The sequence below is a fragment of the Anomalospiza imberbis genome, chromosome 3, assembly GCF_031753505.1.
Source record: "Anomalospiza imberbis isolate Cuckoo-Finch-1a 21T00152 chromosome 3, ASM3175350v1, whole genome shotgun sequence".
NCBI lineage: Eukaryota > Metazoa > Chordata > Aves > Passeriformes > Viduidae > Anomalospiza > Anomalospiza imberbis.
The window spans coordinates 90,915,493-90,930,921 of record NC_089683.1 but is presented as its reverse complement, the minus strand read 5'-3'; the positions used below and the strand labels follow the sequence as shown (position 1 = coordinate 90,930,921).

The 15,429-nt window shown below is 35.9% G+C and overlaps 1 protein-coding gene across 16 annotated transcripts in view; it reads right to left on the bottom strand.

Moving 5' to 3' along the window:
- The window catches only part of USH2A (usherin), a 392,736-nt gene that overhangs the window by 57,259 nt on the left and 320,048 nt on the right, over window positions 1–15,429 (bottom strand). For all 16 annotated transcript variants that reach the window (XM_068185676.1, XM_068185675.1, XM_068185673.1 and 13 more), the window contains 4 exons: window positions 14,846–15,003; window positions 7,522–7,680; window positions 6,681–6,843; window positions 511–865 (listed from right to left, as the gene is read on the bottom strand). In XM_068185676.1, coding sequence (XP_068041777.1) covers window positions 511–865; window positions 6,681–6,843; window positions 7,522–7,680; window positions 14,846–15,003 — 835 coding nt within the window. The remainder of the gene's footprint in view (window positions 1–510; window positions 866–6,680; window positions 6,844–7,521; window positions 7,681–14,845; window positions 15,004–15,429) is intronic.

Genomic DNA, 15,429 nt, shown 5'->3' with positions numbered 1-15,429 from the left:
TAATATAAGTACATGAATTGGAAATAAAAGTAGAACTGCCTTTATTATTGATGAATTATGAGGGGAACATGCAAATGGGTTGCATATATGAACTATGTAATTACTAATTAATTCATTCACTTTATGATTCCAACTGAAATAAAAAATAGAATTCTATACAAGGATGAGTGATATTGCTGCTCTTTGTGCAGGTCCTGTGAAACTATTTTGTCAGTCAGACAAAAAGTTCAGGACAGTATTTTGAGAGCAAGGCTAACAAATGCATGTGCTTAACTCCTCCAGACATGACACATCCATGCTTTTGAGTAATCTACTTGCCTCTACCAGAAGCCCAATATTAATGTTAAATGTTTCAGTGTGCATTGGGCCAAACACAAAACTTAAGCCAACAAAATGACAGGTAATTGGAAACCTCACTTTTCTAACCAGCATTAAGGGAGATTTTAAAATGCAACAGAAATCAAAGCAGAGTGAAACATCTTAAAACTGGTTTTGTGGTCCAGTTCTTACCATTACAGTGAGTGCTGTGACAGCTGGTGTGCTGAATGTCGGGTCGCTGTGTTTTTCTTGGTAGACCACTCGGTACAGGGATATGACACCATTGGGGGAGACCGGCTGGGTCCAGTTCAACCGCACTGAGTATGCGCCTGTGGCTTGTGCCCAAGGGGCTCCCATGCCCCACGGGGAAGCCTCCAGAGTCTGGGTTGAAGCCCACAAGCTGTCCACAGACCCCACGGAATTTTGAGATCTGGCACGATACTCATAGAGAGTAAAAGGCTGGAGAGCATCAGATGCATCAATGAATTCCAAAGCTCCTTCAGTCCAGATGAACAAAAGTAGCTCTTCTTGACTGCCCACAGGACGTCTGGAATTAAATCAAAAGCAGTGTGTTTAAATCAAAAGCAGTTTAAAATAGAAAACAGCTTCAGCAGTCCCGTAATAGTTGACCCTAAAGTTCCAAGTTCAACTTGTATCTCAGAAGAATACAGAAATTATTTCCATACATTACACACACACAAGGAACTGACTACCTATCTTTGCATCTTAAAAGCATTTCCCTGAATTTGTGTTAGGTTCTGAGTAGTGAAGAAGAGATATTTGAGGGAATCAATTATTCTTCTTTATCTAGAAGAATACTATAAAACATGGCAAACGAGTGAGTTGTCACAGTCCAAGGCAGCAGAGCATGTTGTCCTTCTAGGATAGAACACACCAAAAATGAGACTTTCAGGACTTAGAACATGAAATTTTAAATCTTTCTGTAGTTGCTAAGCAATAACTTAAATTGAAATATGGGTGCAAGTTTTCAGCATTTCTGAAAATCAATTTATTTACTGAGGTACTCACCTCAGAATCCCTCATTTATGGAAAACTTGTGACCAGTTTACTGGGGAAAAATGCTACCTAGTGAATGAGGGATAAATATTCTATCGTGCCCTCAAAACTAAAGCTGTGCACTTTCAAAATCTGGTTTCCTCACAATAAATATCCCATTGTTTCTTGCAAATTGAATAAGTAATCCCTTGTGCATAAACTTAGCTAAATTTGCAGCTCCACCACCAAACCTCATTAAAATATCACACATAGTGTTTTCTGTAATAAACAACGTATTTTTTCCAACACAGTTTTTGTTTAAAAATACAAACCTAAGATACATGAAGAAAATTCATTTTATTGGTTTTTGGCACAATGTGTTTCTCTTTTTGTACATATGTACATATATGTATACATAGACACATACAGATATATGCATTATATAGCATTACTACTGCAGATATGCTTGCCTTGGACCTGGTGATATTCTGAGTACCAGAGATTACAGATGATACACAGCCCCTTTGTAATATGCCCCCTTCTTCTATCTAATTTACAGCAGTTTTAATAAGCTGAGTACTCATCTTCAAAAAAGAGTTATCAAATCAATTCTTTCAGTTGGCATAAAAATGTTTGTGTGAAATTAAGTTGGTTACATTTAAACACTGTGATAAATCGCAGTGATAGTTGGGCTGTACTGCACATGAATTTAAGTATTTCCCCTACTCTTCACAGGAACCTTGGCTTTTGCAGAACATAAAAGCACTTTCACCCTCCATGCCAACAACAAAAATCCAAATTACATTATCTGCCACTTTTATTGCAAGTAGGGCAAATTTGCAGAAGTAAAATTGGTTTGTCTGGCTACTGGGTGTCATCATTACTACACACACACCAGAAGCTGAAGAACATTTCTTTGGCAAGAGAAAATCTGTGTTTCAAAGAATGCTATTGGATATTATCTTGTTAGGTCAAACCAGGAATTAATTTAATAATAAAAAAAACATTGATTTTTTAAAACTGATAATCTTAGCTGCTTGTAGTAATATATTCCCAGGTATTAACATGCAAATATGAAGAAGATAATGAATGCACGTGTGTACACAGCTGTTTATTCATCTTTTGTCTATATGCATATATAAGGCGGGAACAAAGACATTATTTTCTCATATGAAACAAAATAAGTATTCCTAAATTCTGAGATAAGCAGATTATATGGACATTGTTGAAGTGTGATTTTTTTTAAAAAAATAAAAGTTTTGAGGTATAATATCTCTATCATAGTGAAATTGGCAAATTGTAAGATATGTTGATACTGAGGGTTGGTTGGGCAGAACTGGGCAAAGACTGGCAGGTAGAAGAAGCAGGAAAGATTCCCTAGAAATTCTTGGTCTCTCTGTAAAAGTCAGGGTCCAAAATTTCCCATTGTCTCCAAAATTCCAACAACAGTTTTTAATACAATTGCCCATGCTCTATTATAAGGGCAAGTTAAACCTGCCGCAGAACTCTTCCCCTTGGATGCTGTTCACTGACGTAATGCAAGACATATAATTTTGAAAAGTGAATCATTACTACATCTCTCTCCTGCACCTAAAAATATAGTTTTTCTCTGTGTACCCAAAAACATGTCTAAAAAAATCTCTGTAAATAAGGGAAAAGAGAGTACAATTTAATGCAAGAAAGTCACATTTAATGTGTCTTGCTGACCAAACAGTATGAAACTCAAATGAATACATAAATTTATGTTTTATAAATATTCTACAGTCTGTGATAAACAGTTTTTTCACACTGAATGATCAAATATGCCACCAACTGTAAGCTGATTCACAGGCAGAGCTGTATAATGTAGCCTGGTTAAGTATTTAGATCTTATTACTGCTGAATATTTAATGAATGAAACTTATGGTTAGGTAAATGGTTCCATCTGTAGTGCTAAAAACCAGAATATCTTCATGTATGAATAAACTTTGAACAGAAGTGGTTGAACAATCTGTAATCATTTCAATCGTTTTAAGATTTAAGGTTCAGCTGCTCATTTAACTGGAAGTATTTCTTGTGTACAATGAGCTGCAAAGGGGAGAATAACATTTCCAAGAGCTGGAAGCTGTCTCTTAATCTGCATAGTCTGATTTGCTGCTTACATTCATTTTGAAGATGTTCAGATAGTTATTTTTATAAGGGCAAATTCTCCCTGCACCCGTGCCAATCTGAGGCAGATGACACAAGAAGGAGGATATAATCTCCTTTGTGACAGATAACTCCAGAGCTGTGCTGCAGCAGCGCTGACTGCAGTGCTCACCCCTTGGCTTCCCTGTGTGCACGGCAGCAGTGAATCCCCGAGGTCTCGAGGGTCAAACCAGAATTATTCCCCACATATTTGCCTTTCACCATACAACTAAATTACATGTTTTAGCAGTGCCTGCTGCTTTCCTTAACAGTGAGTTATTTTTAGGAACACTGAGAAAACACTGGGGTAAAATTCAAACAATCAGGGAATCACACCATCAAATGTGTGGGAACAATGGAACATTCACAATGCTCCCCCTCTGCAGTTTCACATTTAATTAAACAAAGAAACCTCACTTGCATTTGTATTCAACCAATCTACACTAACGTAGCTCTCATAATTTGGGGTATTTTTTTAAACATGAGTTCTGATGCAAAAAAAAAAAAAAAAGAACAGAAGGAATTTGAAGTTATTACATAGTTATTACATATTACACTAGTAATATACTAGTTTAGACTGGCTAGTTTAGATCAATTACAGGTATAAATAAAAGCTTTCAGGAGTTCTTGTATTCAATGACATAACCATCCATAGGGATTCCTACATTAAACCATCCAGTAACATATGTTCCTTGGAAGCTGTCTTGGGTACAACTCATGGTTAAGGGTATACGGTTAAGCAATGAACTAATCATAAAGAGTCCATCTGGAAGCCTCTCCGCTGCAAGTCACGACAGCCACTGAGACATGTCTTCTGTCTTAAAATGCCTTTTGATTTTTTTACTACGTTGTCACCAACGCGACTGCTCAGCGAATGAGAGCTACATTTCAATCTCACAAATATACACTGAATAATATAATCTTATTGGGCAGGACATAGACAGTTTGACAGAAAAATTCAGACACTCCCTTAAGGAAGATACCAACCAAAATACTTCTAATTTTACAGGCAATATGTCTGTAAGGGCCACCTCATGTGCCTCCTACACACTATGACCTATGACTTACTAAAATGCAGCAACAAATAGATATCATCTATTTTCATATTTTTTTTTCAGAGTAGAAACTTCTGTGTTTGGCAGAGCAATGTTATGTCATGATGAATGGGAACAGAACTAGATTAGCTGATTATCTCATGAACCAGATCTTTTCTCATTCACAACTCTTCTAAGTTGTGGTGCTTGCTAGAAAAGTTTAAAAGCCTCAGATCTGTGTTTAAAGCCACTTTATGAAAAAAAAAATCACCATCTCCTCTATCATAAAATAATACTTTAATTTTTTGGTTTCTAGCAAAATGGCTGCAAACTTGGGAGTAGTTTTATGATGCTAGAGGAAAGCACGAGTCCTGCCACTTTAATGCAGTGATCTGCACACACACCAGGTCCCCAAGCCTTCCAGGTTTTGAGTTAAATGAATTTATTTTGGTGGTGAGTGATGCAGTAAGGAAGAGGCACATACTGAAGAAGAAATTACATTCCATAACCTCCCATAGAAATACTGCAGTCTTGCTGCTATAACAATGTAAGGCCATGTGTGGCTACAAAATGAAAAAGAACTATGTGCTTACATCCCATTTCTGATTTTTTGCAGCTATCTGAGAAAGATTTGATATTGTTGTTGTCTAAGCACATTTAAACTTCAGCTGAAATAACTGCCAAGTGATTCATGCCTATGTAGGTGAATATACCGATTGTATCTGGAGCCCCAGTGCGCCATTTTCATTTCACTTTAAATAAAAAACAAAATGTATCTATGTCAGTCAGTGCCCTTCTGCTGTACTCAGAGGTATCAAACAGGCTACAATTATGATTGTGAAGTGATTGTGTCACATTGGAGGAAGGTTTATTGCTTTTGAGTCTGCTAGGCAGTAACACATTCTGTTTCATATTACTCTTTATATCATTGTTTGGCTGTGACTAGAATAATCAAATGCCATCAAATGCTGTCAAATTCAATTTACAGTATTTTTCACTGAAGCAGGCTTTCTGCATTATATTTCCTGTTTTCCCTTTCTATGGTTGCCATGGAATAGCAGCAGTAATCATCAGCTTTATTTACAAAACCAACAGAGTGAAGATATGTCTTGGGCTATAACATACACTTTATTCCTTTTTATGCAGGGGAGGGACTTGGGGTTTTGATCAGACAATTAAGAAAAGGCAAACAAAAGGGTATTTCAAGACAGCAGGAATTTTTAGAGACCACTAACATCTTTAAGTGAATTTATATTAATTATAATTGAGGATTCCAAAAGGTAATTGGATTTCCTGTCTTCTCAGTCACATCTCTAATATAATAAAAAGTACCAAACTATTTGTGGGAGGCTAGGATCAGCCCAGCATGTGTTTGCCACACATACTTAAGAGTTGGAAAACTCAGGAACTTCAGAGTTTAAATCCCTCTCAAATATATGTCTTGAGTTTTATATTCTCTGACTTCTGAAGCCATTGAAGATCACTTCAGTGAGCTTTTAACAAAGGCTTAACAGGCACAGCAAAGATCGGTGCTCTGCTAGCTTCCTACTGCCCTAAACACTGCTGTCTATATAGAAGAATCCTCACACAGGGCTTAGGAAGCTCCTCATAGCAAGAGAGAATGCATCAGTCAACAACCTACGCAGGGCAGATGAATACAAACACCAAGGTACTTAAACAGATGCACTGTAATCACTGTTCAGATTACTTATTTAGGAACATAAATTATCTTGGAAAATGGATCTGTTTTAGGAACCTAGATACCTTTTTTGCTTTTAAAAGTCTCAGAATTGGTGAATTACTCCTCTTTCCATTACAAAATTCTCAACTGTCGATCAGAGAAGATTGAAGTTTGTACCTAGCGGTCCTGGTAAGCACAGTATAATATCCTACAAAATTTTTCTAAGATTTTTTTGTTCCCTTGAATTTCTAAAATGTACTTTCACATGCTTTTTGTCATTTGTAGTTCAGGAAGATGATTCTTGCTTGAGTTCATATTCCCATGAACATGGTCATCCATAGATGAGCTTTTTAACTTAGCATTTGAAAGGTAATATATATATTGTTTCATGTACTTCTATACCTTTTTTACATCACAAAAAATCAAGGAATAAAGAAAGGAACCGTTAAGTAGGACAAAGAATCTGAGGTGATAAGGGCATTTACCTGTAGATAAAGTAGTTAGTAATGATGCCATTTGGTTTCCTGGGTGGTGCCCATTTTACTTCTATGAGTGCAGGTCCAATTGCTTTAACAACAGGTGGGCTCAGTTCTCTGGGAGGTGCTTCAGCAGTTCTTGAATATGTTTGACCACCCACTCCACACCCACCTACAAAAAACAGAAGTTTGTGTAGGGATAAGAGCTTTTTCCTCAACAAAAAAAGGCATTAAAAGCAAATGAACATCAAGCAAAGAAGCTGCTGGTGGAAATGGTGTCTCATTTCACCTCATTTCATTGTTAAATACTCCTTTAAATTACCACAACTCTACTGATGAATTACTCCTGATTTTCAGCAGTGTGAGGAGCAAATTGGTTCAAAATTGTCATTTTAAGAATACTTACCTCAATAGGTTTTTGAAAATTTTCATCAAAGACAGGGAATTTCTAATTTTTGGGCTCTCCTCTCCTGTCTTTATGATCACTTCTTGTTGGTGAGTAGTTACAGAACTGATTCAGTTCTGAACATCCTTTTTCAAAGATCTTTAAGCTGCTTGTGACGAGCTTTTAATAAAGTGGCACACATAACCTTAAATACATATTTTTAACCTCCATTTGATATATTCACGATATATGGAAAAGTACACATGATACATGGAGAAATATTTAATGTTTCATTAGGTGCTAGGCCTTCTTTTTACTAGGTAAACATTTGACTTCAATTTGATTCCAATAATGGACTCCAATCCATTACTGACTCCAATAAAAGAATTTCATCTGTTTTGGAGAGTTGTATCTACCTGGAAAATCCCTTCCAGCCACATAGATGAGTGTTTTAAATTGCCTTACCACTCTGGCATGCTTGTATTCTTATCTCATACAGGGTGTAGGGATCCAGGCCATCAACAAAGGCAAAATGTGCACGTCCTACCGGCTTCACCAGCAGAGTGGGACTGCTTGCATTTAGTAGGATGTTGTATTCCAAAGGCACATTGACAATGAATATCCCTGTTGTGAAACAGAGAGGAACCAGTGATTATCTGAAACACTAACAACAGTGTGGGACAACTTCAAAGAGCCAGTTCATCACATGCAATTTTAAATGTAAGCTCCCCCCCGAAGGTTTTCCCTACTGCTTCTTTTGAAAACTACAATCATTTAAATATAAACTGAAACAGATCCATCTGCAGATTATAAGTGGAAGACAGACATTATGGTTCTTAGGTAAGAATCAAAATTCAATTCAGTCAATGCCTGTTTTGCAATTGCCACTTCTGGGAAGACCGACCTTATGACTTGGAAACAGGCAGTTTTTATGTATTTTGGAGGAGTAACAGCTACTAAGCACTGCTGTTTGAATAGTCATATGATCAAACAAGTGAATTGCAACCATTCAGCAAATTATGCCTTTTTAGCCCAACAGCAGTAGCTGAGTGCAGATTCTTAGGCTGCTTCATCAGTAGAGTGCAATACAATAGCTTGAGCCAAGAAACATATAATTTTAAACGATGTAAAAACAAACTCTTCAGTTTTTGTTAAAAAAAAAAACTCTCTCATTTTTTAGTATTTGAATTCAAACATTTCCTCCATCTATTCCTATTCCCATGCAGTCAATTCTTAGTTTTCTTGAGAAGCTGAAAAACTCAGTTCCTTCCGAAGAACAACCTAGGCCATATCCCATCCCCTTAGAACAACAGGCAGGTGTTCTTGAATGTTCCCTTTTATTCTTCCACATGGCATCTCAGAGAGGTTTGGTTGATTGATTGGAGGTTTTGTTTGATTTTTGGTTTCCTTGAGTAGCATTTCTTATTAGGAAATGGGCTGTAGACTTTTTCATTTTTGCCCACTGTAGACTGATCTGTGCAGACAGCAGCAATTTCATAAAACCAAGAGGACAAAGAAGAGTTCGTATTAAGCGTATTTCCTTCATTCTGCAGTCACATAAGGAACAGCCTTAAGAAAGGACAGAGTACAGACCAGACAAGGTTCCTTTCTGAGATGAGTCAAGATATATCTGATCAGTAAAATCACATTTCTCTTTCAACATAACACCTACTTTAGATGTCACAGAGATGTCTTTGTGACTGCAACAAGGACCAGATGCCTGTGAGCAGTTCTGAGACTTGTCCAGACCTTGAGAATCTTTCCATTTGTAACTTTGGAAAACAACTCAGCTTTTTCTCCTAATTACAATTTTGGTCCTTTTCTGATAAAGCATCTATGTTGATACTACTACCCTGAAGCTACAAAGAGCATTTTGTTCCCACTGTTGTGCATCTGTTAGATGGTATTTTTTAGCTAAGTATGTATGTGAATATATATAACTAAAAAACAAAAGTTTGCAAGAAATCAGGGATTTCAAGTTTAGTTCTGGTACTATGAACAACTGATGTACTTTGAAAGATCAGAAAAATCTTTGTAACGCCATGTTTTTACAATTCTCATAAGAAAAAGAGAATATAAAAATCCCAAAGAAATAACATTCGGCTGCCCGACTAGATACTAGACAAAGAAAATGCCATTACACTAAAAAGCTGAAAAATAGCCCTGAAGTAGAGCCATGACTTCAGTCTTATTCAACTGCTCAGCTTACAGAAAGAACAAAGATATTGTTAGGAGCTGTTGGAAAAGGTGAAGGGAGAAGGAAACAAAAAATGCAAGAATTCCTCTGTAAAATTTTCCTTCTTCAGTGTAAAAGTTACAAGAAAAATACCAAGATCTAATCATTAAGAATGGAATAACAGAAATGTAACTTTCTAAATCAAGGACGATGCTACAGAGTAAACCTCTGAGAGGTGATCTTGAGGTAGACTGGTTTTGCATCAAAGAAAATTATTTTTGCCTGATATATGGAAGATGAAATGTTCCAGAAGAGTGCACTTGAATTTGCAGTGTAAAATTTTTCCAGTAATTAAAAATATATTGTTAAAGACAAATTATTATTATTATTATTTCAGTTTGTAGTAGTAGCAGTAGTATTTCCACCCTAAAATTGGAGCGTCTGTAAAGTATACAACAGAGTATTTGAAAGAGTTTCAAATGGTACAGAGCACACCAATAAAAACCTTTATGTAATCTCCTAGTTAAGGTCCCCTTCTTCTCCAGTCCTGAAAACTGACCAGACATTTCAGCTAGAAAAACCCATTCCTTTATGAGAGTGATATAATTCAGTTTTTTGCATCTCATCAGTGTATTTATTCTAGGCAAAAATCACCAGAAACCTTTGAAATTGAAGCTATTCAGAATGCTCGATTTCCCAAGAAGATTAAATACAAACAAGGACAGCTGAATCCAACCATCAGTATGCAGCAAAGGACACGTATTTCAAAATAAATGACCTATCCAACAACGTTGGACAGTGTTCAGTCCACATCACAAATTATTAAAAAAACATCACCTCATACCTGAAATACAAAATCTTAAAATTCTGCTAAATGTTGCACTATATTAGGAATGATACCAATAATAAACATGCTCAGGAGAAAAATACTCTCAAGAAGTGAAAGTGAAATTGTAAATAAAATCACATAAGCATCCTGAAAAATTCCAGTGTCCAATGGAATCCTTCCACACTTTGATCAAATTCATTGACTACGAAGATCAAAGGATCATTTCCTAATCTGAAAAATTGTAATATATACTCTTAAAACACAGAAACTTGCAAAAAACCCCTTTTGTTCAGAACAGCCTTCAGCATCTGCAGCCAGTCTGAAACCACTACCTTGTGTGCTCTGATGACTGAAGGAAATGAAATGGGCATATTTGTTAAAGTCATCTGGGAAACCACATGACTTGGTTAGTTCCAGAGTTCATAAATTTATGTCAGAATAAAAGGAACCGTAAAAGCACAAGTGAACCAATTTACCCTAAATGCAAATGGCAGTTTTGTTATTTGGTGTCAAAGTTACCATGAGCACAATGACAACCTGCCATAACACATTTTCATGTTCACTAAAGAATAAGGATTTAGTTGGTTAATATTCCCAGCAATACTCTTTTTCATAATTTACAACAACTAGATGCTGATAGGTTATTTAACATTTATGAAGTTAAGATGTAATCAGAAAAACCCTGATTATCTTTACAAACAAAAAAGTTAAATTATTCCACTTTTTTTCCTCTGTGACTTCATTTCACAGCAGGTGCATGTTTTGCAATGGGACAAATCAATCAAATGAAACCCTGGGTTTTTCTGGGCATATTTGGATAACATTTAATGGACAATTATGTGCAAAACTCTGCAAATTAGGTTTGATGGCTCTGTGTGCTTCAAAACTAGGCTAGGTCAAAAATAGAATTTGCAGCACAAGATGCTTACAATTGGGATAAAAAGTCACAGACTAAGAGACTGGTCACACAGAATCCATTTGAAGTTAATTGCTGAAAAATTCTTTACTATGATGTGAAATCAGATCACAATTAAAGGAAAATAGCTAAACTTCTTCACTTATAGGAAACAAATACTGAAACAGGAACATCATCTCTTTTACAGTTATATTTTAATATTTAAATTCACAAAACAAAATAATCTATTTGGCTTCCTGAGATTAACTATTTACATTATGCTTCAAATATCCAGATGTATCAATCTGGTTGCATCATGGAATCCCATCAAGACTCTGAAAACAGTAACAGCTGGAGATGCTGACTGTTTGCAAGATGCAGAACTTCAGATATTGAACTTGAAAAGCTTATCCTACAGAGAGGTGGAGCAAACAATAATTTACTCAAAAAAACCAAAAATGAGAGCATGTGACTTTTTATCAAAACTTCCATTTGCCAGTCCACAAGAAAGAAGGTTAGCTGGGGAAGCTGTAATAAATATGTGGTATTCAAATGTTTGATCCCAAGAAGAATAAAGTGAGAATCCAGATTTCATACAACTGTCATTCTAACTGACAAGCAAACCTAGAGGTGGATAGAGTGTTATAACAAGATGAAAAAGAAAATATTTTAATCCTGTTGATCATTAACATATGAAGCAGATATCTGAGGAGCAGAGGACAGGGTCCTATTTTGAGCATGTTCAGCTTTCAGGTTACCACCAGCAGGAACTGAAGACACCCAGAAGAATCAGGTCCCCAGTGAGGACCAGTGGGGTTGTCAATGAGCTGGAATGCAGGATGGCTACCTACCTACCTATCAATAACATTTATGGATATACCTTAGGAAAATTATGTGATGGGGTTTTTTTCCATTTGGCTCTTCTGTCTCTATCCATGGCACTAACAGTTCCATAATAATTGTAACATATCCCTCCTTAGCATATCAGTGAAATGTGCCATATCTCTGAGGTCTGTGCACTGAGGCAATGCCACATAAGATAATGGAATGCCTATTTCAGAAAATAAAGCTCTATTTTCCTCAGTGAGTGAGGTGTGTCAAGTATTTTTTTCTGAATGCATCACTTTAACCACTACTGGACCACCTTGCTCTTTAGCTAAGTCAGGAGTTTTGAAATACTACAGATATATAAATTCACATGATTTAGATGTATTACAGATGCTGAAATGTTATAATGAGAGCATCCAAGAGGAAGGTCTGTGTAATACGATGTGTCCATAATTAATCCTGAGGGTGATTATTTGATCCAAATTTATTACAGCAGATAAGACAGAATGCCAAAGCATTCCTGATATCCACAGACAGGAAGACACTATGAACAAGTACCTTCTCATCAAAACTTTGTTAATTAAAAGTACTTTTTTTGACATTGAGTCTACACCAGTGAAAAGAACAGTTTTGTCCAAGAGTGACTGCCAAGCCTGACAATCCTTATAAATAAAGGTGCATTCTAAGTTTATAAGGAAAATTTAGGTTGCCTCAATGTAGCCTATTGTGAGACGAGGATTTATGCACAAAAAGGCAATAGATCAGAAAAAGAAAAATACTCTATGTACATGGACATAAATAAGGATAAGAAGCAGTAGACACTTTATGCTAATCCTACCAAGCTGGGGATGTACGTGACCCCAGACACCTGTATGATAGGACATGTTAATGGGATCTATGCCATTCCAGAAGATCAGAACTTCCAGAATAAACCTCCACCTGCATCCTCTGCAGCCTTACTCTTAAGGAAAAAAAAAACCAAAAACTCCAGAACCACAAAGGACCTCAGACTGAGCACAAAGCAGGATTATGAAGGGTCAGTAATTAATTTCCTAGCTTCTGCATAGAACTATGCTTCTGCCCACAGGCTTTAGCAGCATTAGTAGTATTCTAGCTTTCAGTAACATTCATAACATTTCTCTGCTGTTAGTACTCCCCATTCTTATAAGATCAGCTAGTGGCCCTGAACTACTATAATAAAAGGAACAGCAAGATTTGCTTTCCTGACTTTTTCTTAACTAGGAAGAAAATGAACTCCGTTCTAGCTGAAACCAGGACAATACCCAACAGACGCACAGTATGAAAATCTCTTCTTCATATTTAAAAACCTAAATAATTAGCCCCACAACAAGAAGGCAAAGAAGTTATCAAATATCCACAGAAGTGAGATAAGTGTTCAAGGTGTGTCCCAATATCTGGAAAGAATCCCTTCCCATCTAAGGAGAATGATTTCTACAGATGTGTGAATACATGAACCCTGCATCTTCTGCAGATCCATAATGTCCAGCCTCCTTCTCATCCCTCTGATTGTGTGGTTTCAGGGACAGACAGACCTTTCTGTGCATAATCTTAATTGCAACATAATGCAATGTACTACACAGAGCCTGGTTCTCCTTGCAGGCTTGTAAGCTACTGTAAGTAACAGGAATTTAAGCAGCTGGAAATGGTCTAGAATAAGGACAAGCTTTCCTGGGAAATGCCCCTTCACAGCCTATGCTATTCCAATACATTCTTGTGTTTTAAATCTATTTATAATGTTGCTGAACATTTTGTACCTTAAATTATATTTATTATCAAAACTATAATACAGCATGAGTCACTTTCCAATAAAACCAACTGTAGATTATATGCCATTTGAATTCACCTGCCTTCTGCAGGGTTCTAAATCCTTTCAGACAGTAGGGGGGAAAGTTTAATTTAAGATTTTAATCTTTTTCATATATTATAGCATTTCTATAATGGATTTTGTGCTCCTGAAAACTAAAAGATTGACAGCTCAGGGTATTATAGATTTATTAATCATTGCTTAAATGGGTAGGGTGAGCACTGCTAAGCACTGCCACAATACTTGCAATCCCAGTCTTGAAGTCAAAATATTTTTTCCAGGTGACTTTATTTTTAATGCCAATTGACCCTTGCTAAGCAAGGATAGAACATCTTAAATAATTAGGAACAAGAGATATTAAAAACTCCCATGAATTCATTGATAAAACACATATGGCTATTATTGCAACATGCAAACATCTGAAATTTCTAAAAAAAAAGACGAAATTTTAACTGAAAAAACCCAGTATCTACAAAGTAGAAAACACACCTTTTTGGAAATGAACTACACTAGACAAAAGATTGTTCATTACAAGGCTCTCATTGTCCTACAATAAATACAGCATATAATTTTTGTAACATCAGTAAAGTGCTCCAATCACTTAAGCTATGATCTATATTGATGAAACATTGCATAGCTTCTCTTACAAAAAGATTCTATAAATCAATTATTCCTGTTAGCCCAACTTTATAGCAGGTAAAGGCCACTTGATCATGTTCAGGAGAAGAATAATTAGAAGAAAAATACTTCTGGGCCTTTGCTGATCCACCCTACTGCCAAGTAACATATTCACATTTCACTAAGGTGCTCGGGCAAGTAAAATTTACTCAATCAGGTCAAAGCTGGCATAGGATCTCTGTCACACAACCTAAAAGGTTATCAGGTTTCCCTGACGATAACTCAGGTTAGTACGAACAGAAAACTTATAATTTTTTGGTTTTTTTAATTATTATTTTTCATTAATATTTGCACTCAGTAATAGTTCATAACACCAAAACATGCAGGGCTTTGCTCAGCTAAACCTCACAATACCCATGTCAAGTATCTAGAGCAACATTATTAAAATAATATGTCTCTAGGACATAACAGCTTTAGATATTGGGTATTTAAATCACAAACATTAAAATTAAATATGAAGAATAAAAATATCAGAATGATTCAGCTGCCTACCTGGAAATACTAATTTTTTAATCCTTTCATTCTGCTACAAAGTACTACATAGAAATACATTTTTACCTGGCACATCCCAAGCTAGAAATATAGAATATGCATCAATTACTGTGACATTATATGGGACATGAATTTTCTCTGGTGTTCCTGCTGGTGTTTGTATAACATATTTATCACTAGTGTTGCTGCCGCCCCAAGTGCTGGCTTCCAGCTGGTAAACATATCTGCACAAACACAAAAAGATCAGTAGACACTGCAGTTAGAAGCTTCAGGCATATCAGTAACAGAACATTTCCATTTTCGCCAATTTAAAGTGAATACAATGAGGATTAAAAATACTGCATTAGTGAAGATTTCACATTTAAGTTTTCTTAATGTGAGAAAAGTAACATAGAATATTAATTACTATAGAACCTTAGATACCAAAACTCAAATACTAATACTAAATATTATACAAAATATTAATATTAAAATTCAAAATAGCTTACATAAGTAAGAGAAGTATTGACTCAAAAAGTGTCAAAACTAATTTCAGACTTACTTCTATAAAAATATCAGCAGTCACATTTGAGCCTGTATGTTCAGTTTGCACTGGAACATTATATACCATGTGCAATGCTATTTGTCATATAAAGCCTGAAATTTTTCAG